The sequence below is a fragment of the Dreissena polymorpha genome, chromosome 9 (assembly GCF_020536995.1).
Source record: "Dreissena polymorpha isolate Duluth1 chromosome 9, UMN_Dpol_1.0, whole genome shotgun sequence".
NCBI lineage: Eukaryota > Metazoa > Mollusca > Bivalvia > Myida > Dreissenidae > Dreissena > Dreissena polymorpha.
In genome coordinates, this window is record NC_068363.1 from 23094461 (window position 1) to 23107516 (window position 13056).

The 13056-nt window shown below is 34.4% G+C and overlaps 2 protein-coding genes across 3 annotated transcripts in view; one reads left to right on the plus strand and one right to left on the minus strand.

The window, feature by feature from the left end:
* The window catches only part of LOC127845915 (uncharacterized), a 462977-nt gene that overhangs the window by 19803 nt on the left and 430118 nt on the right, over positions 1 to 13056 (plus strand). The window lies entirely within an intron of this gene.
* On the minus strand, positions 6846 to 11627 carry LOC127845429 (stimulated by retinoic acid gene 6 protein-like). Of its 2 annotated transcripts, XM_052376332.1 has the most exons (6): positions 11486 to 11627; positions 11116 to 11164; positions 10334 to 10455; positions 9658 to 9722; positions 9059 to 9222; positions 6846 to 7419 (listed from the first exon to the last, which is right to left on the minus strand). In XM_052376332.1, the coding sequence occupies exons 2-6, from the start codon at positions 11153 to 11155 to the stop codon at positions 7010 to 7012; spliced, it is 801 nt and encodes a 266-aa protein (XP_052232292.1). In that variant the 5' UTR covers positions 11156 to 11164; positions 11486 to 11627; the 3' UTR covers positions 6846 to 7009. The 2 variants fall into 2 exon arrangements, with proteins under 2 accessions (XP_052232292.1, XP_052232294.1); XM_052376334.1 differs by lacking the exon at positions 11486 to 11627 and having other exon boundaries at positions 9658 to 9789; positions 11116 to 11134.

Sequence of the window (13056 nt, forward strand, 5' to 3'; positions counted from 1 at the left end):
CAATCATATCTCAAGCAACATAACACGATTATTTGAATAGTCGTCAGTAAAATACACAGTACACTATAAATCCTCTTAATCGTATTATAATGATTTTATGTTTCTGAATTATGTTCTCTCCTATTGTGTGGTAATGTGTAGAAAACAAAATACTTTAAATATAAAATGAATGTTGCAAAAATAATTGACCGGCTTAGAAGAACGTACCATAGTATTTACTGCACTATTGTAGTGCATGTTATCCATACTATTTGCAGACATAAACTTTCAGTTTAGATTTAGAACTACATATTCAGTTCTAGTTTGTGATGAACGGACATTTATCTTATCATGAAAAAAACAAGAACAATATGACCAAACCTTAAAACACCTCAGGTACTGTGTTGTTTGTGTTTATCTTTTCTAAGCACACGCATTTTTATCCCAATGCTGTCGGCCAATATAAAAACTAGGCCATCTGATGTCAAAAACTAGTCCACTGTTTAAAATTTAAAAAAAAACAAGTGTGTTTACATCATAAAAGTCACATGTATGTGCAATCTTCATAAATCTTTGTCAAAACATTAGTTTTAATTACATCTCAGTTCAGTTTGTGGTGAAAAGTATGTTGTTTGTTTAACAATATGGCCGCAAAGTGGCCGTGCAGTTTACGTTATATGATAAAATTCAAACCATGTTTACACTTTATTTATCAAAAGTTAAGTCAAATGTTAATGCCCATTGGTCGGATATGTGTTGTTATGATACTGGGTGCACGACCACGTGATTTAGTGGGGTTCACAAACAATTAAACGTTATTGGTAGTAAATACACCTGAACGTGCAGCTTTTGTTTATTATGACTTTTCAAATAACAATGTTTCTTAAGAATTTCATCAAGTGCATAGCATGCAGTTTTTATGCTGCGTATGGCAGTTTGAATACGTAATAATTAATTTATTTAATAAGCCTATGTCATTGGCCAATTTTTTAAGTATACCGCATATATGTACACGGTTATGCTGCACGCAACGTGAAATGTGTGCACCGATTTCAGACTCATTCTAGGATGTATAATTCAATCGGTACAAACTGCAAGAACAACTGTCGTTTATGCATTAAATAATTTCGCAAGTATATTCCAAAAATATCTGCATATTGATAATCTTAACGGTGCGTTAACATTAAGTCCAGCCCGTGTTTAAACCACTGCTAACCCCGTTGATCCTGCACTATTGATATCTTCGCCGTATTGCAAAATGATATTTGTCTAAGGAAAAACAAGGCCGCCAGGGGCGGGGCAGTTTTCTTTATATGGCGATGGAAAAACCTTGTCAACATTTTAAGTCTTATCTTCATAAGCTTTCTCAGAATCTTGAATGTATGATATCTCGGCCAAGTTTTATCATGGTTCTGGCCCTGTATGATATCTCGGCCAAGTTTGATTATGGTTCTGGCCCGTTGAAAAAACATGGGCGCCAGGAGGCGGGACACTCTTCCTTACACGGCTATATTAAAGCCTTGACAATTCTCTATAAGTCTCACGTTTAGTCCAATCGTCATAAACGCAATCAGAAGATTGCTTCTAATGATAACTCTGCTAAGTTTGAAAATTGTTTCGGTTCGTTGATAATCGTGGCCGCCAGGGAATGGGGCAGATGTCATTTAACGGATATAATAAATGTGTGTTAACACTAGAGGAAACATGTTCAGTGCATTCATGACACGTGGTAAACAAATGTGATGTTATGATATCTTTGCCGAGTTCAAAAATTCCGATCCGTTGAAAAACTTGGCAGCCAGGTGGTGGGTAGTTTTCCTGATACGACTTTAACCCTTTTAACGATCTAGAAGTTACATGTTTAGTTAAATCTTCATGCAAGTTGGTAATACTTTGTGTTTAAATTATTTCTCAGCTGAGATAACAAACATGTTTAGTAACATGGGCTCCATGGGAATGTAAATTATTTTTTATATAGCGATTGCGAAACCTTTTTGAACACAAGAGGTCGTGTATGTAGTCAACTCATCTCGTTCATGAAATCATCTCTGATAATTAGATGTTATGATAGCTGGTGCGTTGAAATGCAGTGGCGGGGCGGTTTACATTATATGCCTATAGTGAAACATTGTTTACGCTCAAGACATCATATTGTTAGTCCAATCTTCATAAAACGAGGTAAAATTATTGCTCGAATAAGTTTTTTTCAATGTTGACGGTACGTTACAAAACTTGACAGCAACGAAATTGTGCAGTTCTCATAATATGTCTCAAGTGAATCCTCTTTAAGGGGTGTTGCGGCAGTTTATTTAACGGAGAATATATTTATAGCAACACCGATGGTGCTATTATCACAACTCAATAATTTTGTTATCAGTATCATCAGAAATGACCGAGTTGGTTTATAATTCAATTGTCAGTGGTTCGATCCCAGGTGGGGTTACCTTTTTTTACTTCTTTTTTTATTTCTTTAATTTCATTCTTGTTTTATACTGGAGCTTTTTAGTCATGTCGCTTAAATTTATCAATTTAAAGCATTTAATCACAAACTTCAAAACAAGCCGAAATCTGTGAACAAGTACATGTAAGTTATTAATGATTAAGGTCGAGTTTGATACTGTATGGTATTATGTTTGTGATTAAATATTGTTTTATATTTATGTCTTTTGGTAAGTTTTTGTGATCCCAGTTAAGATTCAAAACAATTTCTAATGTTTATGCATATTTCTTACAATCTAGGTACCGGTACTTGGGTTTTGCCTAATTGATGTATTTTATAAAATTTGACGTAGACGGTAGGGATAGTTAAAACAAAAAAAATCTCTGATAAAAGTGCGGTGACCCCCTTTTTTTATTTTTGTTTCATGATAACAATACATTGATGAACATATTTGAGAAGTTTCGCAAAAGTTATTAGATAGAACTTTTTTAAATTCCATTTTTGTGGTAAAAATAGTAAAAAAATGACGTTTTTTTGGGTGACATAAAAATTATACAAATTAAATTTCTTAAAATTTAACTTGTGTTCTCCATTTTTTTGGTTGTTTGTGGTTTACTTAAATAGTATATGACATATATTAGCTTATATAATCTCTATATGTTTCTAATTTCATAGGTTATTAATCATTATTATGCAATTAGAGATTTTTCAGTTTTAATGAAAAAGTACATATTATATAATGGTGAATAAAATCCAAACAAAGCCGGTGACCCTATGTTTTTATTGCATTTTTCATTTAGTATTTGTATAGTACTTGAATAAAATTTTTGAGCAAAAGTTATTAGATGGAAAAAAATCATCAAAACTGCAGCAACACCACTTAACACTCTAAAAATCGCATTTTAGTCAAATCTTTTTAGAGCCTCATCAGACCATTTTGTGTTATGATTTATCGGCCTTGTTTAGAAAGTGTTTTGGTGAGATGAACAACATATACATTGAGGGGATGGATGTCAGTTTCCCTTAAATGACATATGTGAAACCATGGTATCACTCGTGAGGTCATATTGTGTGTTCAATCTTCATGAAACTCAAGCCAAACAATGGTGCACAAGTTAACCTGCCCTGGTTTGTAAACGCTTACCCCTGTAATAAAAGGCTTTATTATAAACCACACGGCTAACCGGGTTACTACAGGTCAAAATGCTTTTTTTACTTCATATAAGGCATCCACGTATTATCGCAAAATATAACGATAACAACATAACTTTCTAAAGTTTGTAACGCTTTATAATGTAATCATTTTCTAACGATTAAGTTTCGCAGACGAACATGTATTTTCATTATGAGTCACCGTCGGTTGAATTATTTCGCTCACAGATTTATATAGATTATTTGTTGTTTTATCCTGTGACAATCTGAAAATTCTCATTTTGTCAAACTGTGCATGTGGATCTATCGTGATGTCTTAAACATGTCTTCTATACTTAATAACACAGTTCAAATTGTACCAACTTCCTTGTTTTTATCTATCAATATACACAAGTGAAACTCCAGCTGCTCGAGCAGTATTGCATTTTCATTATAAACAATTAGTTCGTCCTTTATTTAAGGCAAGTGACCAACTGTCAAAACAGTACGAAACAGCACAATACGAAACAACATACACACATAGAAAAATAAAGCTTGGGTCACCGCCTTGGAACGGTCAATGCAAAGCATTGGGGTTTTTAACCGGTTTTAGAGTGCTCAACCTCACACTCCCCCCAGCATATTCTTTATACAGATATGTGTAAATAAAATGTGTGTATAAGTAGCATTGCAACTCAAATTAAACAATTTAATTACCATTTAATTACTCAATGGTAGGATGGAGACCAGAGCAACAGAGTTACAACTTGTATAGGAACGATTAAATGAAATTACGAACAAGTGTCAACTATATCACTTCTTTTTAAAACATAATATTTTGGTATGTTTTGTTATTTGCAATAGACGAGATAATTGTTATTGTTTACATTCGGAATTTTCCGCGCATGCGCACTGACTGGTTGGCAAAAACACTGGTTACAGTCAATAAAAACATGTATAAGGGGCTTTTGTTTAGTCAATTTAACGAAAAAAAATCCGAAACAAACATTACAACTCTTAAACAATAGTGCAAATATATCATATTTAGTACCAATAAATGTATATTCATATATATAATTTCCTCTTTATAAAAATACAAATAAGTTATTTGCATCAGAGTAAACGTGGTCGGAAGACTAAATACTAACAATACCACACAACAAAACAATAAATAAGCCGTATTCTTTTTTATAGTAAGACTTTAAAAATTGATATTTCAAAACTTATAAAACATATTACTTTGATTATAACTATAAACGGTGTGGGTATTGTTATTGCTCATCAGCGATCAAAAGTGTATTATAAGAGGCGCATTTAATCAATTATAAAACAAAGCCATAAAAAACGGAATACATTACAATCGTTAAATATTGAACAATATTTTAAATTTAAAGTTATAAAGCACTGTATTATTATGATTAAACTGGCTAACATATAAATACACATGTTCCTGTTAATTCGTTTCGCACAAATATCTTCTTTTTTAATATGTTAAATTATTTATTAAAGCAAAAATTACGTATTTCGGCTTTAATATTTGGCTTGCTCAATATGACTGCTCAATATACCAATAGATGACATGGAGGTATCATAAAGTCTGCCACATGTGGTCTATGCAAGGACCCAATTAAAGTATAGGTCCCTATGTTTATGACACCGGCATGTTTTCTGTGTAATTGTCTGGGCAGTCTCCGATCATAACGAGATAATATGCTTGTGACGAACAACGGTGCAATTAAACACCAGGTTAGAAATGCTGAAACAAAAGTGTCAAAATTGGTTTGCACAATTAAATAAAACAATTATATTTATGAATTTATTTGTTGGGTAACAAGGCAAGTTTGTTCAGATATATTAAGGTTAAAATCAGTTACTATATGTTGCGAACAAATAGCGATCTATTTGTTGTTTGTTTTCATCCTTATTTGTGTTATTTCATTAAATTTAATTTATTCTAAAAGAATTTCCATTTCTAAAATTGTGTATCTAAGTGGACGTGAAAATGCGTTTAGTAGAGATTTTTGTGGTAACCACATATCGAGCTCGTCGATAGTGTACGCTCCACTCCAGAGCTCGTTTTTAGTAAAAATAAATAATTTCAACACTATAATCGTTCCAAAAATGAATTTCCACGCATGCTTATGTTTTATTCAGACATAAATAGTAAAATTATTATTTGATACAGTTCATGATTATCAATAAAAACGATTATTATGTCAACCTTCTCTATATGCGCTTATATGAATTCCAACTCTGTTTGCCAACCAGTGGGAGCAGTCTAAACTTTGCAGGTGCGTATGACGTCACGCGTTAACTCGTTTATATGATCTTTTTTATTTAATATCTATACTCAACAAACTAGTATCTTCTCTAAATATTATTTCGAAAAAACCCAGCTCGGACGCCATGAAGGATGTTTAAAGAAAAATAGTTATATTCTGGAAACTTTCGAGAAGTAACAAGTCAAAAGAAACTTGCACTATAACAAGACATTATTTTCGTTCTAGTAGTAATGACGATCCACAAGGTTTAAACATGCTAGCCACATTTGTTAGAAAAACAATAATATTCACTTCAGCAAAGTGTTCTTATGAGCTGAAAAACATTTAGAGGCGGGCAGTTACCCTAAAATGACTGTAGTAAAAACGTGGTAACGATCGTGAGGTCATGTTTTTTGTTTAATCTTCATGAAACTCTGCCAGAACATTTCTTTCAATGATATCTCAGCTAATTTGAAATATTTCAGGATCGTTAACACAAATGGCCGCCTTATGGTGGAGCATTTTCCTCAAATGGCTGAGGTGAAACTTTATTTCCGATCAAGCCGATTTGTTTGTCAAATTTCATTAAATTCGGTCATAGCAAAAGTTCTTATTATATCTCAACAGAGTTCGAAACTTGTTCCAAAAAGATAAAAAACATGGCCACCATAGGCCTAGTAATTCGTCTTATATTGCTAAAGTGAAAGCTAATTATCTCTCTCGTAGTCATATTTTAATACAAAGAAGTTAAACTACAGCTGCTGTAGCAGTCTTGCATTCTCATTATATAGAAGAAAAAAGTTAAATGCCCGAAGCGTTCGAGTGGACTCGAAATATACCAATATTTACCAATTAAGTACCAATATCAAAGTAAAGTTACTTAATCTGCAATATGGAAAGCTTTAGACATTTTTACGGTATCAGAGTATTGGTACTAAATATGCAATATGGAAATCTAAAGACATTTTACCGTATCAAAGTATTGGTACTAAATCTGCAATATGGAAAGCTTAAAAAAACAATGCTCAATTCATTTTATTGTTAGGAGTTTAATGTATAAATATATAATTTATATACATTAAGAATATATAAACATATACAATTAAGCAACTAAAAAATAACTGTATGCACTGGTACTTAACAGTTTATCGTTTTACAAAACAATGACCTCCCTCCCCACAAAACATCATCAACTAAACTAGCACTGATTTATCGTTATGATCCATGTGCATGACCGTTTAACATGATGAGCAACGCCAGTGTTTGGCAGGTCATTATTAGATACGTCAATGATAGCCTGGTCAGAAAGATCAGTGATGTCAATGTCCTCTAGCGTGTCATAGTCTGCTTCAATCTGTTTTGCTCTCACAGATGAATTCCTCACCATAGTGTACGCTTTCAACCAACGACGTCTCGGCCTTCCTAACGCAGTCCAAGAGCTGGAATAAGTGACGTCTTTTGAAACGTCATCAACGGTTCCGTATGTGTTAAGGCGAGCCTGGTTCCGGTCGTGTGGCATACCATCAATCAGAATGTCACAAAATACCAACAAGACCGGGTGTCGATGGCACTCTTCGAAGTGGAGGAAACTAACGTAGTTCATATAACCTAACGAACAAAAATAAAACGACTTTGTGAATTATAACAATCAACAGCATTTAGAGAAAATTGACGAATACCCCCACATGCCGCATTGACACATAATATTTTGCATGTTGTCTTCACAAAAAACCGCGGACACCATGCTCAATGTTTAAAACGCACTAAGTGTCTCTGTGACCTAGTTTTTGACCTGCCATGACCCATGTTAAAACTTGGCCTAGACATCATCTAGATACAACTTTTGACCAAGTTTGGTAAAGCTCGGATGAAAACTACTTGAATTAGAGAGCTGACACCATGCTCAATGTTTAAAACGCACTAATAGACCCCTTGACCTAGTTTTTGACCCGGCATGAACCATATTCGAACTTGACCTAGACATCATCTAGATACAACATCGGACCAAGTTTGGTGAAGATCGGATGAAAACAACAGCTCGACCCTATATACCCCCTTAACTTCGTTTGTGGGGGTATAAAAACGAAGGCTACAACTCAACTAAACGAAGGCTACAGTACAACTAAACATAGCATAAAGTACAACTAAACGAAGGCTACAATACAACTAAACGAAGGCTACAGTACAACTAAGCGTAGCGTAAAGTACAACAAAACAAAGGCTACAAAACAACTAAAAAAATGCTACAGAACAACTAAACGAAGGCTCCAGTAAAACTAAGCGAAGGCTACAGCACAACTGAAGGTAGGCAACATGACATCTAAACGTAGGCTACAGCACAATTAAAAGTAGACTACAGTACACTTAAACGTAGGCTACAGTACAAGTAAACGAAGACAACATTACAACTAAACGAATGCAACAGTACAACTACACGAAGGTTCGACTATAAATAAACGAAGGCTATTATACAACTTTACGAATACTTAAGTACAACTAAACTTAGGCTTCAGCACAACTAAACGAAGACTATAATATAAAAAAACGGATGCTACAGTACAAACAAACGAAGGTTACAGTACAACTGAAGGAAGACTTAAGTACAAATGAACGAAGGCTACAGCAAAACTAAACAAAGTTGCCAGCACAATTACACATGAGCTACATTACAACTAAACGAAGGCTACAGCAAAACTAAACAAAGGCTACAGTACAACTAAACGAAGGCTACAGCCCTACTAAGCGTCAGGTACAGCACAGTTATTCGTAAGCTAAACCACAACTTTACTATTCGTTGACTAAAACACAATCATTCTCATGATAAAAATTTGGACATTTTCATGCGGAAGTGATATACAATGCTAAGAATAAAACATAAAACATATATACCAGTACAATTGTAATTTTTAGGATAAATCTACATGATTTACATTGTAGACGGATGATCTTAACATTATTCATAGATTTCACCTAATGACCAGGTAGTTTTAAAGAGCAACATGTCATCGTATAGATCATTCATACAAATGCATTTAAATATCATTTGAAATACCCCAAACCAGTTTCTTACCTTTGCCCCAGGTAATTGTTATTGTATTAACAGAATAATAACATTAATATAATTATTATCAACACTTGTATATTTTACATTTCGTTAAAGCTATGCGTAAGCTACATAACAAAAATACGTAATATACAGTACAACTATTCGTAAGTTACAGCACAAATATTCCCAATCTACAGCGACCTTTATCCCATGTTTCGAAGCCATTTACGAGACCACACTTGTCCAGCCTGGAGAGGTACATGATGCCCAGGATCATGCCCTTAATAATGGTGAGAAGACAGCCGAACAGGCCGAGCACGATGTAGAAGAAGAACGTGAAATAAGTGACATTGTGGAATATCTTCCTGAAAATATAACCGAATACAGACGTATAGTTCGAGGACGATGTAGAAGAAGAACGTGACATTAGTGACATTGTGGAATATTTCCCTGCAAATATAACCCAGGGATAAAAAGTGTTCGCAAATTCGCCCGGATGAATAGATTGAAGTTGGGGCTAGTCAATGTCAAAGACAGTGTACCATTTTTAAGCTGGAAAATTTCACGAAATTTATCATAAATACCTCTGTATTGAAAGTAGCTAAAGCAAATACAATTAAAAATCTACGATTTGGGCCAATCAAAGCAAGTATATACCTATGTCATTATCCTGGATTACGCTATAGGTTTTGATACTGGGCAACCAACGGTAAAAACTAACTTTCTATAACTGTAACCGGTGAATATTATAACAGAATAAGACCATCAATATTCCAATACCAACATACAAATAAACCTACCTGTTGTCCAAAACCAAAATAACGGACGTGTCTTGTTTTCCTTGCGAATCCACCGATATCCGGGTCTGAAGAAGTCCACGACAAAATAACTTTTGCAGCAACGTAAAGGCGTAGAAAATAAGAACTCCTGATCTACAAGAACAACAGATATTATTATCAAACGTAAAGGCGTAGAAAATAAGAACTCCTGATCTACAAGAACAACAGATATTATTATCAATCTATGAGTAGCTCAACCTTTTTCAGAACAGCTTTTATATGCAATTTGCTGAATATATTTATACCAAACTTTGGTCTTTATTAATAAAAATGAAAAACAACATAAATACTCAATTAAAGGACAAAAATGATGGCAACTTTTTGTGTTATGTAGATCAGTTGTCCTTCCGAACAATTTTAAAATACAAGTCTCATTCTGAGAAAACTTCAATAATAGCATGTGCGCAAAGATCCAGATTAGCCTATGCAGTCCGCCAAATAATCAGGGAAGACACTTTCCGTAAATATGCAATGTGTTCTTTGAAGGGAGCCTCTTCTTCGCGAAAATCCAATCTATGCGAAAATTGTTGTTCGCGATTAGCTAGTACGGAGGCGCGAGCTAATCTGAACCGACACTAAACGCACATGTATGCATTAATCCCATTTGTTCCAGAAGGGGGTCACATGCACGACGTACAGAAGGTTCCACATGTACTTCAGGACATCTCGAGAGATTAGTCCGAACACAGGCAGCACGATAAGGTAGGTAGGCGAGTGCAAAGAACGTCAAAAGCAGGACAGCCCACACAATGATGTATCCTGAAAACAAAACAGACATGTTCCACTAGCCTGCAAACAACACGCGCAAAGAAAAAAGGGGCAGACAGCTGCGGCAGGAAGCCGATTCGGCCTGTATATTTGCAATATGCGGCAGAGAAGGTTTCCACAACGACAGTGACCGCTGCACAAGCAACAAGCAACCAGACGTTGAATAAACAACCGTGACATACTCAAGGGACGCAAGTCAATTGTCTCTCGAGACTTACAAACGCAAACAAGTAATATATATATATATATATATATATATATATATATATATATATATATATATATATATATATATATATATATATATATATATATATATATATATATATATATATATATATATAGTGAACACTGAGGGATATACTTGTGTTGATATTTCAATACTTATCATCGCAAACTTATAAATAATGTTTGCGTCTTCTTTGACAAAGAATATCCTAACATATATTACAATGAACCATAATATGTTATAACGTTCTTATAACTTATTTCATTCCGCCACGTACAGTATGGTTACATTAATAACCGTATTACCGATGTGTGAAAGAAACTTAATGCAACTTCATCAGTTTATTTTATATGTGAATATATATTTAGAATATATTGGAAAATTATTTGATTAAGATTTGAGTATTGAACGTGCCCACTTACCCCATTGTATATACGCTATTTGTGAACCTGCATAGGCCATGCTGTCAGACTAATGAAAAATAAATATAAACAAATGTTGCCAGTGGTGTAAATCAAACTGTTTGTCTGATTTTCGGAATTATAAATTAAGCAGCAGACACTTAATGGTTTTAAATCGTTCGTTTTGATGTACCATTTACAATATTTAAATAACGTTATCGGTATATTTAAAGAAGTGTATACTTTTGTTTGCCAATTGTTGGGATTGCCTGGCAAAGTACATAAGTATGTACTTAATATGAGCAAAGAGGTTATTGTCTATAAAGGGCGAGGAGTGAGATAATCTAATCAGTAATGTTTCACACACATGCGAAAACTTCTGCAAACTTACCAACACAAACACAGCGTTTCTGTCGTCGCGGTCAAGGGCAAATGGTTGAATATGCCTTTAAACATCAGCTTGATATTGTGGCGGTAGTTGGTGAGAATTTGGAAGATTGAAAACAGGGTCAACAGGGACGACAGTATAAAAGACAACAAGGCCGACACTGAAATTAAGATCAAAAGAAATATGCTTAGAAAGGTACATAAATCTATAAGAAGCAATGTTTCCCAACATCAGTTGTGTAATATTTGCTAATTTTGGCTCCTTAATAATTGAAACTAGTTAAGGTACTGGATAGTGAATTTTAACTTTTTTTAAATGTTTAGTGCGAAGTTATACAAGTATTTATTGGTAATAATATACCTAACTACTTTACGCATTTAGACCCACAATTAGTTCAAACCACAACGCTTCGATATCAATAAGTCGAACATGAAAACACAGTGTTTTCATTACATTTTACCAAAATATAGAAATAAGTGAAGACGTAATAAAACGCTTTCAAATATAGTAAAGAATCATCAAGCCAATTATTTTAAATAACTAACCATATTATGCTTGAAACTGTCGACATAAATGAACTTTTGTGTTTAACATTACATCTAGTGCATCGTGTTACATCTTTTCAGCTACAATAAATATGTAACACATATCAAAACAGGTAGCCTGTAACTGCAAAATTCTGCGAATTTTCTGCACTTTGATTAAGTAAATACTCATGTCTTAAGTTATATGGGTTGTGAGTTGTGGCGTTTACTTACCGTTGACCTATTTACCATAAGTCTAAGATTTATATACCATTGGCATATCTACCATAATTGTTGCTTTACCATTGGGCCGTCCTGAAATACCGTTGACCGTATCGTTTACCGTATTGACCACCATTGTTGGTTTATCGTCGACCGTATGGACTTATTATTGACCGTTTTTGACCTCTCATTGACCTTATTGACCATAAGTCTTACGTTGGTTTACCATTGAAATATCTACCATAATCGTTGGTTTACCGTTGGACCGTCTTGGAAAACCGTTGACCATATGTACCAATCGTTTACCGCATTCACTTTCATTGTTGGTTTACCGTCGCCGGCCATCTTCACCTACCGTATACCGTATTGACCTACCGTTGACCGTATTGACCATAAGTCTGAGGAACGAACAACCGCTGTCGTCGACGGTACTGTTGCCTTCGGCCGTCGTGTTTGGGTACAGGAACTGCACCAACTTCTCAAGCTGGTAGGATCCCAGTACGATTACAATACCGAACTGAAACAAGAGGGTAAATATTAATTAACCCTTTACCACTCACATACGCATTTTAACCTTTAAGCATCAAAATAAATTGAAGACCTTTCTAACTAGATTCTAGTTATAAGAGAATTGATTTTAAATCCTAAAATACTGATAAGCAGCAAACAGCACACAATCTGAACAAACGAGGAGCAATTCGCAGGCTGTTCTGGTTTTATGGTGGTTGCATACAGCCATTTTCACTTTGGTACTGAATTGGGAAAGGGTAAAATGAGCTATGCTCGAAAGTACCACAAAAATGTGTTTGTTTTTATTCCACCGTGACT

What these genes read in the sequence shown, in the direction of transcription:
- LOC127845429 (XM_052376332.1), bottom strand. Translation starts at nt 11,155, where the DNA reads ATGGCCTATGCAGGTTCACAAATAGCGTATATACAATGGG. An exon ending in AAGTACATGTGGAACCTTCT is followed by an intron (nt 9,723 to 10,333) that starts GTACGTCGTGCA and finishes GGACTTCTTCAG; the next exon opens with ACCCGGATATCGGTGGATTC. An exon ending in CTTCGAAACATGGGATAAAG is followed by an intron (nt 7,420 to 9,058) that starts GTCGCTGTAGAT and finishes TTTGTTCGTTAG; the next exon opens with GTTATATGAACTACGTTAGT.